Source organism: Channa argus, chromosome 1, assembly GCF_033026475.1.
Source record: "Channa argus isolate prfri chromosome 1, Channa argus male v1.0, whole genome shotgun sequence".
In the NCBI taxonomy this organism is placed as follows: Eukaryota; Metazoa; Chordata; class Actinopteri; order Anabantiformes; family Channidae; genus Channa; species Channa argus.
The window spans coordinates 32,184,278-32,202,997 of NC_090197.1; the positions used below are offsets into that span (position 1 = coordinate 32,184,278).

Sequence of the window (18,720 nt, forward strand, 5' to 3'; positions counted from 1 at the left end):
ACACACACAGAGGGCCATATGCTCTATGCTGTTGCTAGAGTTATCCTGTGTCCTGTGTCTGTAGAGCGCCATGTATCCGTGCCAGAGGTCCTCCTTTTCTTCTGACCTGTGTGCATCTGACCACTTTCTTCTCAAATACAGTGAGGCCACATGAACAATCTACGGTATTTTCACATACATTCATAAGAAGGTTTGGAAACTTAGAGACACAACAAATTCTGACATGTGAGTTAAAGAAGAAATATATAAAATTTATTTTTACATTTTTGGACTTCTGTGTTTGTGTTTGGTTATTTTGCAACTGTTTGTTGTCTTTGTAACAAGAAATGTTCACAGCAACCTAGTAGGCCCTGTCAGTGATAGTCATGAACATGGCTTAGTCTTTAGTTTCCTGTGTATTCTAAGCATCACATTATAGCTGAAGGTTTAGAAGGCAGTGCGTGCCTCTCTGGCACACGGCATGGAAACTGGATCAAATTTGTCAAAGCACGATAAGAAGTGATCACACATTCAACACATTAAGCTTTGTTCACTGAGAGAGAGAGAAGCAGCAGCATCCCAGAAACAGGCTCCAATCAGCAAAGTGAATGGGAGGCTGTGTAGTGGCGGCCAAGTGGCTTTTTTTTAAGAGTTTGATCTCCCTGGGGAGGAATTTAAAGACTGGCATTAGTGAAAACTGGCAAACAGCAGCATCATTGTGTTACGCTGCCTCTCACTTATAACATTCCTAACTTATTGACAACCAAATTTGTTGTAAAGGGTCATTTATGTCATGTTTCTGCATTACAATCAGATAAAAAAACACGGTTGGACAGACAAACAGAAGCAGTTTGTCACTCCCACCATGTGTCTCGGAGGGGGACGAATTATTTTCACCCTGCCACACCTGTGTGATCTGGAGGTTTTTACAGAAGCTCCCAGGGGAGCAGAGCACCTCGTGATTCCTGAGAGACCAAAGGCAGTGAGATTTCCAATGTGTCACAACACCTCTGAAACACCCTCGTTTGGCTTAGCACACATGCTTTACTCTGTTAGGAATTTCCACCTCAACGTGCCTTATAAGAAAAATCATTATTGATCATTAATCATTATATATGATTGTTTATAAAGCAGCAGTCCCAAATCATCTGGTTCATTTCTGTACATGTGTTCAAATGTGTGAAGGTATATTAATGTGCAAATTTCATATATATATAAAATGCATGTCAATTCCAAATAAGAGCCTCACACAAAGTGAGCACTACAGTTTAGATTGAAATTATTAAATGACAAAACAATAATTAGAATATTAACACAATATTATTGCGTTAACAGTGACATGAGTAAATATCCAGGTGGGTCACATTAGGTTTCAGTGCAATTACCAGTAGCAACTGGCCCCATGTGTGTCTTCATATCCCCTTTGGTTTGACCACTGCTGGAACTGGTGGCAGTTGGAGGTGCACAGGTTCTCTTTTTCTTTTTTCCTCTTGGTCCAGCAATGTTTTTTCCACCTCGTTAGTTTAGATAAATGACCAGTCATTGAAGCTACAATATGCAACTTCTGGGACCGAATTGCTAATAGAATGAGATTCTAAACCAGTCATCAAGCACAACATCTCCCTGCTCTACTCAGATCTTCCCTTATCAGTCTTATACAATTACAATAATTAAAAATTCTATAACATATATCATTTAAGCGTCGGGTTCTGATTGGCTCTACAATGAATCTGGGCCACAGAAGACTTTTAAAGCAACCTTCCACTTTGCGATATGTTTTTTAGCATAATTTCACTAAAACGTACTGGAAAAACATTCAAATGTGCAAGTACTTAAAAAAAATGAAAAATTATTTGACTTATTTTCCTTATCATACACCTGTTCAGAAAAAGTGTTTCTGGATGTTGGTAGATGACAAGACACAATCAGATACCCCACCCCTCCCCCACCCCCACCCCAGTGGACATTTGCTCCATCTGACTTAGCCTCGTCCTCATATCAAGGCTAAAAGAGGCTCTCGCTGCCCCTTTAACGCAAACGCACACATTTAACAAGAGGCCGTGGATACACTCCAACTCCTAACGCTGCTTTAAAATAGTCGGCACGTGGGCACAAAGGGCAGAGAACGAGACCGGAAATACACAAATAAAAAGAAAGAAATAATGGCAGTAGAGGCTAAACCTCATCATACATCCACTCATGGTACCAGGCTGATATAGTTAACTACTGTACTGATTGAGTTACATTGATTAACTGCTTCCTATGGCCCCATCATCATCCATCATTAGCTCCACACACACAAGTCGTGTTATTTTGTAATTCTGTTTGCATTTATTCCATTTTATATGTTCTCTGTCCTCTCTCCGGCATGGGGTGGAGGTTGGTAGAAACCTGACCCTTTGGGGCTGCTGCAGGAGTTAATCAGGGAGGCATTTTTAGACCTGAACAGCAGGAAGAAGGGTGTGTGTGTGTGTGTATGAGGGAGAGGGAGAGAGAGGAAGGGAAAGGAAGAGAAGGAGGCTGCTGCCCATATCGATCCCTGTTGGTTAATGTTGATGGTGGAACAAAAAGCATTTTTAACTTTATTTTAAATCATACCGTGTGACATATTAGTGCACTCACCATACTCAACCAATGAAACATTGAAAAGATGCATTTTATATAATTTTCTGTTCCATATGATGTTGCAGTATTAATAGAGGCATTGATTGAGTGATGGAGAGAAAGGCTTCTGCAAGTGCTGACCACTCCATAACATTCTGTCAGCACAACAGGGAGAAGTAAAAACACTCTGATGTTGTGGTAACATAAAGTGCCTAAACCTAGAAAAACATTAAAATAAGCTGCATTTATTTTGGTTCCTCATATTCACCACCAGAGCATTAACTGTTGGATTGTTTGTCTTTGTCTCCATAGATACGATGAGTGTGTTGGCCCTTGTTCGACCCAGATCTACATACCTACAGATGACCCACCTCCTTACTCCCTACTGGACCCCTGTCAGAGAGGGGCAGAACAGGAGGAGCAGCCTAGCTACACCAGTCTGGATCCCTCTCCATACTGTGGGGAGCCCTCAGCCAGCGCTGCCTGGTTCTCTCCCTCCCACTACCCACTGGGACTGCAGGAGCAGCAGCCTCAACACATCGCATCCATCTCCTTCCCACTGGAGGCAGCGCCGCCTTACGAGTTGGTGTTCGCCGAACAGGCGCGGCCCCTCCCTCTCATGCCGTGTGACCTTTACAAACACCAATCAGAGAGGAGGGACGACGGCGACTCCCGGCAACCAGGAGCGAACCAGATCTTGTAGGACAATTAATTTGCCTCCTTCACCTGTGCTGTTCGTGGTCCCCAGTTGAATTTAGCAACATGTTTGATGTGGGACACAAAATGGCTGGTGGGAGCAGCTGTGACACCAAAACAGTGAACACTAATGAGACACACTGTCACTGTCCTGATATAACCATGGCTCTTCCACACAGTTGCTTGCACCCAATAAAGCTGATTTGCTGAAGCCTCAGCCAAGAGACACAAAGCCAGGAACCCTCTTTTCAAAGCGTATTTTGTTGAAACTTCTTTGTCTTGTTCAACATTTTGTATCATCATTTGCATCAGATTTTGTTGCCCTGTAAAACTTCATCTTCTTTTACAAAAAGGTTTGTCGCACCAGTGATGCTCCCAGTAGGACAAAAACTCCCCTCCATCTATTAATAAGACCTTTGTTTAGTTCTATTTTGACTGTTAATCTCTTTGTTGAGTTAGTCTTGTTTCATATTTGGAGTTTAGGCAGAATTTCTAACTATAACACTGCAGATGGTGACACTAAGTTGCTGTGTGTGTAGACAAAAGTTTGTAAGTCTGAACAATATCATGGTGGTTTTTAGTAGTTTAGTTTGAGGTGTGCACAAGCACACAGTTCTTTTGCTATAATCGTCACCTATAAGTATATTTTATCAGTATTTTGGAAGACAGTATACTCGGTGTTGTGTATAGTACACGCTTAACAATACTAGTTTTGGTTGTACTGTTAGAGCAGTGTACTATTCAGTTCCCTCCAGTGTGGTGGTGTATCCTAGTGGTTAGAGGAGGTTATTGTTAAGTATTTGCACACATTCATGTTTTCCACTTGTCCACTGCTGTTCAAGTTGTCTTTACATCAAGGGCTCTGGTTTAATATCACTGCAATAAAGTGACTGGTCCTCAGCAGCAAAATGTAGCCCTGCAGAGCCCTTTTCCTGACGAGCTTGCGTTTATTGCAAAAGAAGTTACACAGAAACTGTAGACCTTAATGCACTGTCCACTGTCTTAATGGACACTTCTGTCTTTGTCTTTTTCTCTTCGTTTCACTCTCATGAAACGTTACATTTTAACCATCACTGTGATGCTTCCCAAGCATCAGCAACTATCCTCAGTTGTGTTAAATTACTAAATTAAGACAAACCTCACTTATCATTGGATTTTACCTTTGACTGGAAGTGATCCACTTTTTCCAGAAGTTAATTTTTTAATTCTTTAATTAGATTCTGGTGTTTATCCCCTCGACAAGAAGATTTTCCTTGTCCTGGACCACTTGCCATTATCTGAAGGGTTGAAAGGAAAGGTTCAAAAAACCAAATATAATATCTATATTATTTCAGAATATATTATTTCATATTTCATATTATTTTATCTGTAATATTTCAACTTCCGGTTAATATCTACTACTTCCTGCTGAGCTTGACAGTCATCAGTCTTTGTCCACAACCAGATTCAACTCCACAGAATGATGAATAATACCATAATCCTCCAAAGCAACATCTTCAAATTGCTGATTTCCATCTAGACCAAACGATTTCACCTTCAGATATGAGGGATAAAATTAAACATCTGGCATTTTAAATCCAAAAACAACTTAAACAATAATTGGATTATAAAAATAATTTTCAGTTTTCTCGACAAATTATATATGTTCTATTGAGAACAAATAGATGTTAAAATAAAAATGTATTGAGTTTGTCCTACAAACTCAGCTTCTGGTCCCATCTTATTCAGCCATTACATTTTTATTTACTTTAAAATGTCTCTTTCTACCAAGTGCCGAAGTCTTCTCACTTTACCTGTAACACATTTATGTACAAATGTCTGAATCATTGCGGAAAGAACATCTTCCACTTTGAATGTTGTTACGTCATTCAGTGGCTGTTATCAGTTTGTTCTGCTTCACTTCCTCATCCTCAGTGGGCGCTCTCGTGCTCCAGTTGTCATAGTTATAATAATAAACGCAAAGCCTAATAATTTTTTTATCTTAAAACAAAATTATTTAGCTGTAGGCACAAAACATACATGGCTAGGTTTAGGGTTAAAGTATGCCACCCACCCATCCCAGCTCCCTTCCTATATATACGGTTGCTCTTATCGCAGTATCACCAGCTTCAAATGCCACAGATGCTGGGGGTCGTTCATAAAATACTCATACCGACTTGTACTGTAGGAGCAGTTTGCCCTACAAAAAGATAATTACAACCATGACAACAACTGATTACATCTATTCAATCTAATTATAATATTAAAATTGCCCCCTGGTCTATAGATGCTATTAAAACCCTGTATTTCATATTGTCACTCGATTCTGACAAAGAGGGAAACCATTGGCTACCCTGGAGACACTAGGACCTGTAGACAACGCATCACCATGTATCAGCAGTTATTGAAGCAGGAAATCATTTGACACGGAGCTTTAATACCAATGCAACGGTTCATTATGTTAAAACTAAATGTAACACACCTGATTCTGTTTTTCAACTTCTATTCCTTCATTTAAAAAAATGCTTGTGTGATCTTGTTTTTGTGTTACAAGATGTGCCTAATTTCCCTCAGACTGTTAGCTTGATCTCTGTAGCCATAATATAAGAATCCTGATGCCAATAGTGCTTAACCCTGTTGGATGTTTGGTTTTGTCAGTAGGTTTTGGTTTACTGATGTGCCACAAAAGGTGTAAATCCGTTTTAAATCAGATGGGATGAGGGGAAAAATGAAACCTGTTATTCCAGGGATGAGATTTGTGCTGTCATTTAGTTTAGTTTGGTTATGTAGTCAAAGTCACAGCACAATTTACCTTTAGCTTATTTTCCCAGCATTGCTTTTAATTGTTGACAGATTGGAGTCATGATTTTGTTAATTTCAGAAAGATAACAAACATTCTGATTACATTTGCCCATTTTCCTTTTTCTTCTTGTTTTTTTTTCTCTTGCTCTTTTTTGTCTCAATGATGAGTGGAATTGTTGAAAATGTTAAAAATGTATTTTTATCTGTCACTTTAATGTACAGCTGGATTCCAGTTATCTGTGTAACATTTAATGCTTCTGTCAATTTTTTTCATTGAGTGATTGGCTTAAAGTACTGTTGGTAACAATTACAGGCATTAATGGATTGTAAAAACAAGTATAAATGAAGTTTTAAATGAAGTGTTTTATCACAGTATTTAACTGTTGAAAAAGTCTCAACTTGATAAAAGCATCAGTGTAGACACGTCCAATATACTCAGAGTGCTTTTGTATAGTACATGTACACAGCAATATAGCATTGGCATAAGTAAGTCCAAAATCAATTTTCACAAATGAAATGAGACATATAAATAAATATAATAATTATCAAGTTTAAATAACCAGAGGTAAACCAAACTACTACAATGTTATTTTTAAAACATTGTTTAAAATTAAAAGCTCCATTAGGTCAATTTGATATTTTGGGCAAAAAAAAGTACTTGATGTTCTAATCAAAGAAACAAAAAACCCAAAAACCATTAGGAGACTTCACCAGATAAAAAAGTCAGACCATAGTCTACAAATGGACCTTTGTTTTTCCATCATCCACCAGAGGGTGCTGCAGAACCACAACATGACCATTTAAAATAGCAACACACACACACACACACACACACACACACACACACATTAAAAGCAAAGTTAAAGGTTCTGGAAACTGAATTTGATCATCTACTTGTGTATTTTTGTGTCAGAAGAAAATACTTATCAGATCGGAACAAAAGTTAAAGGTGAAGAAAATAAGAGTTGTTACAATACAGAGTTAACACACCTACCAATACCTGTTAGAAGGTGAACTCTTCCGAGTCCAACGAGAAGGAAAAACCTTTCTAATCCATCCGGTATAATAGATTAGATCACATGTCGTCGCTTTAGTTTAGCTAGAACAGCACTGTAAGTCTAAATCTGTGTCACTCCCCATTGCTCTTTATTTTTTCCTTTCTGAAGCGACAAACTCTATGTAAATATTAGGACCTGTGCTTAAAAAAGGTTCATGTCTGGTATTATAGATTTTGTTAAATACTTTCTTCTGTAGAGAAGAGGGAATAAATCTGAGCTGTTATATGAATCTGTATGTTTGTTTTTTAACTGAAGACACACACACACATACACACATACACAGTAATGTTACATGATTGCACATTCAAAGGGTCATACAGCATGAACTACAGCTCTGCATTTTTTTCAAGAAATGTATAATGTCTAATGTATAATCCTCAATATTTGAACATTAATTCACAGTTAATCACACTCTGGGTTGATTAACTGAGGGGGCAAATGTGAATATGTGACACATATTATATATAATTGATTACATTTAATCACTTGCACAAAACACAATATTTTGTCTGTGTGTGCTGCACATTTTGGGATTACACAATATAAACAACAAATTAACAGTGGTGAACATCACTGGATTGGCAGCTTGGAGATCCGCAAGAAAACAGTGCCTCAGTTTACTTGTGTGCACTTTAGCTTCAGTTTAAATGTCTCTATAGTAGATTATAAACAGCTTTATGTAAAATTCAGCTAAATTTGACAAATGACTATTATCAACAGCTCTGCCTGTGGGGAGACAAACAAGTTTTGGTTTGTGAATCAGCTAAGCAGCAGGCAAGTTGTCAGAACACAATTTTGACACTTCTTTTGGTGACGGGTCAATACTGACAAACAAACCTCGATATCTTAACCTAAGTTTCATCCATTTCCCATTTCTCATGCATCATTTGCACACACAAACATTGACTCCATCATAATGGAGTTATAAATGTCTAAGATCTTCACATAACCTAAAACTGCATGTGTAAAATGATCAAGAATCCCACAGTTGGACAGAAAAACCCTCCAATGGAAGCGCATAGATGGCACGTAAACCTCACCGCCATTGTTGCATCTCATTGTGCTTTGTGACAGAGTTCAGTTCAGTTTAACTCACACGTGAGCACGAGCTGTTCGAGCTGTATGACAAATGTTTTCCTACACTCTGTGATTTTGAATAGTGACTCCTCTATGTTTGGAATGCACTTTGCCTTAAACTGAACGGGGTGGATTGTTCAGATGCTTCAGACACACGCGCCCACCTATTGTACTGCAGGTCCTGTCATTCAGGTACGAACAGGTAGTCAGAGCCACAGCACAAACAGGAACTCAGTTAAAAACAGAGGTAAGTTAACGCCTTTCTTCAGCTTCTACTGAACATAAGTTTGTCATAAAATTAAATACAGCTCTGACTTCGGATGTTTTCTTGTAGAAAATGAGAGCTCAGGTTGTGATCCTGCTCTTCGCACTTGTGCTAACAGCGACATCAAGCAACAACTCCCCAGAAGACAGTAAAGGTACAGTATGTCCTGCCTGTTTACCTGTCAGAGCCTCTTACTTGAAACCTTTATGTTGTTTCTGCTAACAGCACCTGTGTTCCAACCGTGTAGTCATTCCAGATGACGTAGCCTTAAAAGAACTGCTGGGGACCGATGTACAGGACATAGGGCCGCTTACAACAAGCAAAATCTCCATCAATCTCAAAGGTCAAACTCATTTTGCTTTCTACTTTCTGTTTTAATTGCACACACACTGTCTCTCGATGACAAAAACAAAATCTGACAGCAGAGTAGATACAAAATAAGCAACAATATTCTTTGACTGTATGCAGGCTTTAATATAAAGTGTTATATCGTAGATGTGTATTTTGGTAACACAACAGTATTAACTTCAGTGTGAATCTACATTTAAAAATATATATAAATACTAATGTGTTACTGGGAAAAGTGATGCAATGTAACGAAAAATACACCAACGTAAAAAGTTTAATCTCTTTCATAATGATTGTTAGAACGTTTCTTTGTTGTTGTTAAATCCATGGAGTGTTTAAGCCTTAAAAATGTTTCTGTACACCAAATCTGACTTTCATCAACATTTCATTATTCAATTTTTTACATGAAAGTCGTTCCCTCCACACCCTCTTCAAAGCACTGAAGCTTCAAAAAAGCTTAATTTACTTTGTGACTGAACGTTCCACATTTGTCTTGCAGGAGATGAGGGAGGTCCGTGAGAGGAAGAGAAACACAGATAATAAAAGCTTGATTTCAAACTTGCAGCCGGATCATGTTGAATAAATAAAGACCATAATGAAACGTGTTACTCTGTTATGTTTTGTATTTGTGATCAAGAATTACACCTAAATCACACAACTAATTATTTCCAATAGAAATCAATTTTATGAATAATATAAAGTACAACTATGAATTTCAGTCTCTTATTCCGTGATCCTACCCAATGTTGCTGTTTTGGGAGAAAATGGGCCCTTAGACACAGTCAATGGGGAATTTTGTTTGTTTTGTTTGTTTTGGTCTTTTTTGTTCTGTATGTGGATGTTTCGTGTCCATTTTGGTCATTTTCTTTTCTATTTGTGGAAGTCTTGCGTCTACTTGTGGTTATTTTGTGTCTATCTGTGGACATTTTGTGGCCATTTTGTGTATTTCAAACTAGAAGGATGAACAGGGATTTCAGAGGTTCAGATCCACGGGCCCACTGATCTCTTCGGTAATCCAGCCATGCCTGCTCCACTATGTTCCTCCACCATGTGCTATGCTCTGTCTCACGCTTCACAGCCCTTCAGGTGTCGCTCCATATAAAAATCCTGCCGAGTATAAAGAAATCATTGCAATTCTCAAATACTTGTGTAGGGGAACATCTCTGCACTGCAGCTCAGGTCTCAGACTGCTGTGACTCTAACATAATGTAGCTTTAAACATGGGAAATTAAAATCTCAAATTGACACATTTAAAAACAAAGCAGTAAATATATGATAATAATTTAAAAAAATTAACAAATGGACAACTTGGTAGAAGAAAGCACAAGAACTTTTCTGTGCTCCTGATTTTTACCAAATCATTACATTACAAACCCACCGATTGTATCGGATGGGCACAGGAAGTGTGTATGTCCTGACTCTTCTGAACTCCTCATGCCCTTGAACACGTCTCCCTCCAGTGGCATTTTCAGTTGGTGCACACACACACACACACACAAACACAGAAATGGACCTAACAAAGCTTCGTTCAGAAGTTCGGTTTGACTCGTTAGGCGCGGGAAGCTTCCTGGTTTGGGTCTAACTGTGGAAGACGTTATGTGAAATGTTTCATGATAAAAATCAGTAGGAAACGAAGTGGTGTGTGACAGAGCTTCACTCGTGTCAACAGTGTGTGTTTTCCTTGAGCCTGTGGAAAGTTGCTGCCATGTGATCGAAGAGCAGCCAGAATGTCAGCCGTCAGTCGTTGCCTGCTCCTCGGGGAGGGACACCCCCTTGTCTCGGTGCCGTCCAACTGAGCCACAACACGTCGACTTTATTTCTCACACGGTCTCCCCCCCACCTTCCTCTCAAATTCAGCCCAAGTTGTCCGCGGAGTTGACCGGAGAACGGCGGGTTTCAGCGGGGACGACATGCGCTCCATAGCCGGACTGGTTTCCATAGTGGCGGCGGCCACAGTTTGTCTGTACCTGCTGTCCACGCACCTTCCCCCGGGACCGAAGAACGCGGCTCCCGGAGGGGAGGACGGGGTGGCCCAGGAGTACAGGTAAAACACCGACTGAAAATACTGTAAACTCATATTAGCAAAGTTAATAAGGTTTTTAACCCTCTGTGGAAAGGTAAACATTATTATTATGAATGTTAAGTTTTGATTTTAATCATAAATCCAAACATTAGAAATCCAGTTCTGCGGGTTAACAGATAATTAGATAAAATAGCCCTTGATTTTTTTTTTTTTTAATTGTAAAAATAATTGAATTTGTCACATTTTGAGCGACGCATTTAATTAATTAATGAATAATTTAGTTCACTGACAGAAAATAAATGGGGATATATTTTCATTTCAGACATTTATTTGAGTAAAAAACGCCAATTATTTCCTGCTGCCTGCTTTTTTCATGCTCTGCTTCAAACTGAACATCTTTTGAAGATGTCACCTCATATTTGACAGTTTACACAGTTTTTCCTGGGACTGATTATCAGAGAAATAAAGCGGATCATAGTGGGGGGATCATAGACTCTTTGACCCCCCCAGCAGGCTGCCTCCCTGTAGACTTCACTCGCTGTCTGGTGTAGGTGTGGGGTTTCCCATACCGTACATTTCTCTAACATGAACCTAAGGTGGTTCAGACACTAAATTTCCAACAGCCTCTACCTGTGATAATGATTCAGTTATCACGTATGACCTTTCTTCAGTTTGTGGTCTTGTCTTTAATTTTGAGCTGTGGATTGATTTTAATACCTCAGACAGGTTCAACCAAAGCCTCTTATGCTGACGAGGAGCAGGAATTGGAAAAAGGCCCATTTTTTAAAAATTTGTGGCTTTAAAAATCACGGGACCCCTTGTAGGCCATGTAATTTAAGATGTCTTGACCCCCCGCCAACAAATCCCCAGGTTGGAAACTACTGGACTAGTGACCCATCAACGGTGTTTACCTTGAATGTGCCCAGTGCATGTTGTCATACTGATAGTCCATCATTAAATCGCTGTTCTGTTCTGCATGCAAACATCTATCACATGTATGTACTTTTCCAGTTAGAAGGCAACATTGTGATATTGGGATAAACGAATAAAACCGTTTTTTTGTACAGGGGGAGCAAATGAAGGAACAGATTTATTTACTTGCACATCTTTTTTCTTATTTATGTTTTTATTATTATCAGAACCTGTAAAAATAAATCAAGTCAGCTGTATTTATGTTTAATCTATGTCTTGTTATGTAGATGAATATTAAATACTGTTGGGTGCAAAGGTTTGCATCCCCTTATTTTGAAATGGGAAAAAGAATAAAATAATTTTATAAATCAACACAAATTTTCCTTGTTAAGTTAAACTTAAATTTATTTATCAAGAGGGGATGCAAATTTATACACTAATATATTTTCACATTTTCAACATTTTTACAATTTCTTTGACCATTTTGATAAATGTGCATTGTTATTATGTTAAGTTTAGGAATAGGTTTGCATCCCCCCCACGCGCAAAGGATTTAAACTTTTTAATTTACTGAAAAACTTAACACAGCTTTTTCTGCACTTATTTGCCAACAGATCTGTTTGGCAGATGTGTATCAATATTAATTGCAAATAATAATAATGTAAGTATAGCTGTAAAATAATGAATGTGTTTGACTCTCCTCTTTCATTGATCATATTACTCTTAAAAACATGTGCGCGTGTTTATCCATGTGCCCAATTCCAAATCTATTAGTGTGTCTGTGAGTGTGTTGCATTAGCATGTCTGTGTTCTTGGTGGTATGTTGCAATGCACCAGACAGTCAAGTGTGAGGTTGTCTACAGATGATAGAATAACGCCAACCAAGGCAATCTGAAGCCGTATGCAGGGTGGGTGTGTGTGTGGGTGTGTGTGTGTGTACGTATGTGCGTGCGTGTGTGTGTTACTCGTATGATACTGCTACGTATCAAGTCAGGTAACTACAGTGTCACAGCACCCAATGCGCTGACTTTTGTTGACATTTACTTTGCTCAGATGTATGTGTACATGTGCACGAGTTGTGGCTCAGTCAGTGTAGATCGTTAACCCAAAGTCAGATGGTACCATTAATTTATTGTTCACAATCCTCCTGTGTTATTTGCACAGTAATCTCAGGAGTGTGATAATCAAATTTCCACTCAGTGATGATGATAATATTTTATAAAAGATATAAAAACGATATTTTAATATCTTTTTTTTTTTTTTAATTCAACCCTGTCGCTGCCTTTAAAAATAAGGCAATGCACCCAATTCTTTCATTTCAAAATGCGGAATATTTGGTTTATTGCCATTACAACATAGGTTAGAAATTTACCCGGGTGATCTTATAGTGTAATGGGACACACACAACACATTCAGCACAAATTATGAATAATACATAGACAATAATCCTATTCACAGCTGTATGCTCATCGATCCTCCTGGTGCTGAGCTGCAGCAGGAATGTTAGGGTAGAAAGGGCAGAAATTCCAAAGCATTTATAGAACACATAAAAAAAAAAAAACTAGAAGAAAACCATGAACATAAGAACTTTTTGAAATGCCTGTTCTCTTTTATCTTTTTGTCAGAATTTCACATTTGTTTTGCAAGTTTTGTGCCTGTTTTTGGTGTTTTGGTCGTATTGTGCCTGCTTTAGATCATTGTCCGTCAGTTTTAATTCTTTTTTCTTCTCTTTTTGGCTGGATTGTGTTTTTTAACTGAGCTTTTTTAAACCACATGCAAAAACAGTAGCTTCCATGACTCTGGCCCATTTGCCCCTGAGCCTGTGCCCGCTCAGTAATCCATGCATGAGGGGGGTCTGCAATTCATAGCGTAAATAACACTAACGCATGAAAAGTTAAGTAAACAATAAAAACACATATAAATGTAGACTAAAGTAGCATGTTTTTATTTAATTTGGTTTCACTAAGAAGGTCAAATGTGGCAACTAAGTCGCAGTTTTTGTATAGATCATCAAGGAATCTGTTAGTTGTTTCATTTAGTAATTTAAAATAGAAAGAAATCCAAAACAAGGAACACATGAAATATCCCTTGGTTATAAAGTAATTCATTTAGAAAAAATAATTAACAATTAAAAAATATTCATAGGTCTTTTCTAAAGCTGACAAATGCTCCTGAGTGACATTAGCTGTAACATGACCCAGCTTCACTTCAGTTCCTAATTGTGACTCTGATGTGACTTCAGATTTAAAATCCCCTCTCCAGGGGGAGTCCACATTACTTGGACCATGCTGTGGATACTTGAGTGTGTGAACCTGTACAGTATGTGCGTTTCTTCTGGAGGTCGTGTGTAAGCAAAATTTAAAGTGGCCACGATGACACATTTGTCTTTTTAAATTCTGTGCATACATTCATGTAGTTTCATGTATCTCAGCATTTGCGCATCATAGACCTGCTGACCAATGACAGAACAGAATGTTTGTCCACTGACCAATAGGAACAAGGAATGCTGAATGTCAGAACAGGTGGTAGAGGAAGCTGGCAGCTTGAGTTTCAAGGGGGGATTTTAGCATGTATGTGTGTGCGCATGCGCGTGTGTGTGTGTTTTGAGGACTGTCTTCTTTGTCTTCCATGTGCTCAAGTCTACAGGCAGTGATGCTATTTCTGTCCCTGAATCAAACGTATCACAGTACCTTCTAGCTCTCTTGTTTCCTCTTCTTTCTCTCTGAAATATTACGTATACTTTTTAAAGCTTGTGCTGGGTCTAAAGGGCTTCTTCACCAAAATGTAAACTTAAAGATTTCTTCTCATAATTTACCAATGCTGTAGTTTCAGGTTGCGGTTGTGGTTTTTTGTCTTTGATGTTTTGGTTGCTGCTGAAATCCACACGCCGCTTGTGGTCTCTCTGGAAAGACTTTTGACTACCTTGAAAACTGTCCATAAGATTTGTGGGTATTAACTGTAAATGTAATTGATTTTCTGACAAATGCACGATAAAATAATATTTAGAGTGAAAAACATCACGCTTTGGCTTGATGATTATAATTTAATAATTCTAATTCTAAAAATAATTTGAATAATTCTGTTCTAACAAGGCATTTTGCTTTTTCTTGATTGATAAAGAAAAGTTTTATTAAAACCATGGTGTTTACTTTACTCTTTGATTGATTAATTCCTCCTTCCATACATCCCGCCCTCCTTCAGAACGCATTAGCCCATGCAGTACTCGGGGCCTCAGAAGGCGTAGTGTGGGCCTGTCTGCTCACAACTTCGGACTACACATTATTTTTAAAAACAACATGTGGCTAAAATATCCGCCACTTTTCTGGGGTTGTTACAGCCTACAACGCATGATTTTTTGGGGGGGAACTTTTCTTTAAAAAAAAAATATCACGATACATGTTGCAATTATAGAAGCAAGTGAGAACATTTGTTCCAGTGATTAAACTTTTACACACACACACAGAGACGCCTGACTTGTGTGATTTATCCTAGCATAAGTAGTGGTAATATTATATTACCATTCATCATGCTTATTTAACCCAGTTCATCTCGATTCATTTAGCGCGTTCAACGCAACAGCTTCTGTCACAGCGAATTGATTGAAGCTTCTCCAGGTGTGTGTGGTAGAAAAGCCATAAATTAAATACAATATCACAGACCAAAACAAAATGCACGGTGGTGTAAAATACTTGGGGATTTGTTGAATTAGTGTTAATTGTTGTGTTTGCAAATTCCTTGGAAGACTCATAGATTGTCTAAGATGAGCTTACTGCAGAAATATCTGAACCATGTGTATATGTGTATGCCTGCTGATGAATAATAACTGCAAAAATATTTTTGGAGTAATATAGAAACTGTGTTATTATTACTACAATATTCCTGATACTGATGAGTATTGACCTCAACAATCTGGACTTGTTGGTTAATGAAAGGAAGTAACTGAATATCAAAGAGTGAAGCAGGTTGTAGGAGTGCAGAAAAAGCATAATATAACCCTAATGAACGTTAGTCATCACAGACTCTTAAGGTTTGACTTGTTTATTCACAATTACGTGTTTGTTTTCTGCCAGGCTAAAGTTCCCGTCTGATCTGGAGGAGCTGCGGGAACTCGCAGAGATGCTCAAGTTTTATAAAAGAGAACATCACGGCTATGTTCTGCTGCTGTTCTGCAGCGCCTACCTCTATAAACAGTCATTCGCCATACCTGGCTCCTCCTTTCTGGTAAGACCCACAAACTTACACATAGACACATTGAAAAGATTTATGGAAAATGTGACAAGGCGATGAAGTCTAAAAACATACCAGTTTGGTATTTGCTTATTTTTTATTTATAAAAGATTTATTAAACTCACAGTGTTTGGTTTACACTAATTATTCCTCCACCCAACCATCCCTCCCTCCCACCTTCAGAACATGTTAGCCGGTGCCATATTCGGGCCCTGGGAGGGCCTGGTGTTGGCCTGCCTGCTCACCACTTCAGGCTCTACCTTCTGCTTCCTGCTCTCCTCAATGTTTGGGAAGCAGTATGTGGCTCAGCTCTTCCCTGAGAAGGTGGCCCTGCTGCAGAGGAAGGTGAACCAGACCTTTTAGTACTTGTAATCACAGTAGTGCTGTGAGTTTTTAAAGGCATAGAAATAAATTGTCTCTTGCTTCCTAACCTGTGACTTCCTGTTTTTTTTTTTTGTTTTGTTTTAAATTTTACTCACCCTTATTCATCTTTCCATCATCTTTCCACTTCCTGTCAGGTGGAGGAAAATCGTAGCAGTTTATTCTTCTTCCTACTTTTCCTTCGTTTCTTCCCTATGACTCCTAACTGGTTCCTTAACATCACCTGTCCTGTCCTCAACATCCCTATGCCTATTTTCTTCTTTTCTGTGTTCATAGGTGAGACTTGAACATTGAAAACACACCCACACACTCACTACACATGGATAAAATCAAGACATACTGATCACTTAGCTACTTTTCCCTCTTCCAGGTTTGATTCCCTACAACTTCATTTGTGTTCGTACGGGCTCCATGCTCTCACAGATTTCCTCCCTGGATGACCTCTTCTCCTGGAGGACCCTGGCCCAGCTCCTGGCCATTGCCCTGGTGGCCCTCGTCCCTGGTGCACTGATCAAACACTACAGCAAAACACACCTCAAGGTGGATGGCATGAACAGCAATGGCACCAGTCAGGCTGAATTTAAGCAGGAACGGAGGAGGCGGTGATTCTGGGACAACTTGGTGTCTGAAAATCTGAGGTGGGGAAAAATACTCACCACTAGTAAGCACGTGACCTTTTGCCAACTCCAGCCTTGTGACGTCTGTAAGGTCACACCTGAGGCTCCTGATGGTTACAGCATGATCTCTTCAGGTCATGTTACATCAGACATTAAAGCTACAGTTTCCCAAAGATCTCTCAACACTAATGCAGTTGTCTTACAAGAGTCTTCTGACACTTACGTTTGAGGATTTATTAATATCAGGAAAATAATGTATCACAGTAATAAATACGTTTTAATATTTGAGATGTAGAGAAATTATCCATTATATTTATTTATTTTTATTCAGTCATTTCAGTACTTGATATTGTGGAAATGTTATCCTTCTTAATGACATGATCACAGTGACCTCAGTGAAGCTGAGGGTGCCTTTTACGCTCTGCTCTAGTGATGTTGCTGTTGCTTAAGATTTGTCAGTTGGATGTAGTGCCTTATGTATGTGCAATGGCTTTCATGCTAAATTATTACATTTTAATTTTCCTGCAAGATACAATGCAGCAGTTGCTACAGCGCGTCCTCATATACTGGCCTATTCTGATAAGATAAGATAAACCTTTATTCGCCCCAGTGGGGAAATTTCCACGATACTTGATGTACCTAATTATTGGTTCATCAGTCATATTTAATATTATGTTAGTGTTTCACATTTTTCTGACTTTCTGTCTCGGATACTTGACCGTTAGCCACTAGTCTTCCACTTCCTTCCTAATGATTGTACACTCTGCTTCGGATCATAATAACTAGTTAGTTAGCTAGTTAGATACTAACTAGCTAGTTTTTTTCCTCATTTTGTTCATAGCCACACAGGTTCAGACACTTTATGGAAAAAGTGTTTTAGCATATTTTGACTTTTAAATGTTTCACAGTTTAGTCTTACTCGTATTTTTCTAAAGCAATTAATTTATGTGTCTTAACAGAGTCGTAGCTCCATTCACAGATGGGTTTTGCAGTAGTTCTGTGCATCGCAGCTGCAATCTTCTCATTACTATTATTACATAATAGGTGTGAAATATATGAAACAACATAATGTGTAGCAGCAGATACATGCAGATACTATGAATGTTTTAAGGCACTAGAAATTAGCATAAACCCATTTTTGATGATGTGAGTAAAACAAAGAAGTGTCAAATATTGAAACTGAGAAAGTTATTTGTCACTTTTAACTTTACAGTTTCCAAGTTAAAAAGCATGGCATTTGCCATTTTACAATTCACACATTGTCTTAACTTTTCTGGGAATAGGGTTAGTATAGTAATAGTGCTTGCAGATAGTTGTGAGAAGATCCCATCTTTGGCTCTTGTGAGTAAGAGGCTTTTGCACTTCATGTCTGTTGCTGTAATTGGAATTGAAGTATTTTTAAGTCTGTTTTTATAGAAAAGTCTTAAAGAAGCTGGTAAGAAGCTGCATTTTATCAGCCCAGTGCAGTGCCAGTCCTAAACATAAAAATAGAAAATATAAAGATGTTTTGCCTTTGGTAATTTTGCTTTTGTATTTAGGGGCTTTATGTGGATCTCCTGCTGGGATATTTTTACTCTTCTTTGACCAAAACCTGTTAAAGAAAATATTACTTCAATCTGCTCAGGGGAGACTGTCCTTTTTTAATTTGTGTGTTGTGCATAAAGCAGGTGTAAGAATGTGTAAGAATTTAATAAATCTGTGCCGTACTTATATCTACAATATCCACTTACTCCTGATATTATTGTGGTATCT

At 38.4% G+C, this 18,720-nt stretch overlaps 2 protein-coding genes across 2 annotated transcripts in view; both read left to right on the forward strand.

Annotated features, from left to right (window-relative positions):
- The window catches only part of bean1 (brain expressed, associated with NEDD4, 1), a 35,670-nt gene extending 28,918 nt beyond the window's left edge, over nt 1–6,752 (forward strand). Inside the window, exon 5 of the mRNA XM_067512856.1 lies at nt 2,896–6,752. Within this exon, the coding sequence (XP_067368957.1) occupies nt 2,896–3,286 (391 nt within the window). The 3' untranslated portion in view covers nt 3,287–6,752. The remainder of the gene's footprint in view (nt 1–2,895) is intronic.
- Nucleotides 6,753–10,276: 3,524 nt separating this feature from the next.
- LOC137131530 (transmembrane protein 41A-B-like) lies at nt 10,277–18,687 on the forward strand. Its single transcript, XM_067512924.1, has 5 exons — nt 10,277–10,852; nt 15,814–15,964; nt 16,154–16,315; nt 16,489–16,627; nt 16,722–18,687. The coding sequence occupies exons 1-5, from the start codon at nt 10,719–10,721 to the stop codon at nt 16,955–16,957; spliced, it is 822 nt and encodes a 273-aa protein (XP_067369025.1). The 5' UTR covers nt 10,277–10,718; the 3' UTR covers nt 16,958–18,687.
- Nucleotides 18,688–18,720: the final 33 nt, after the last annotated feature.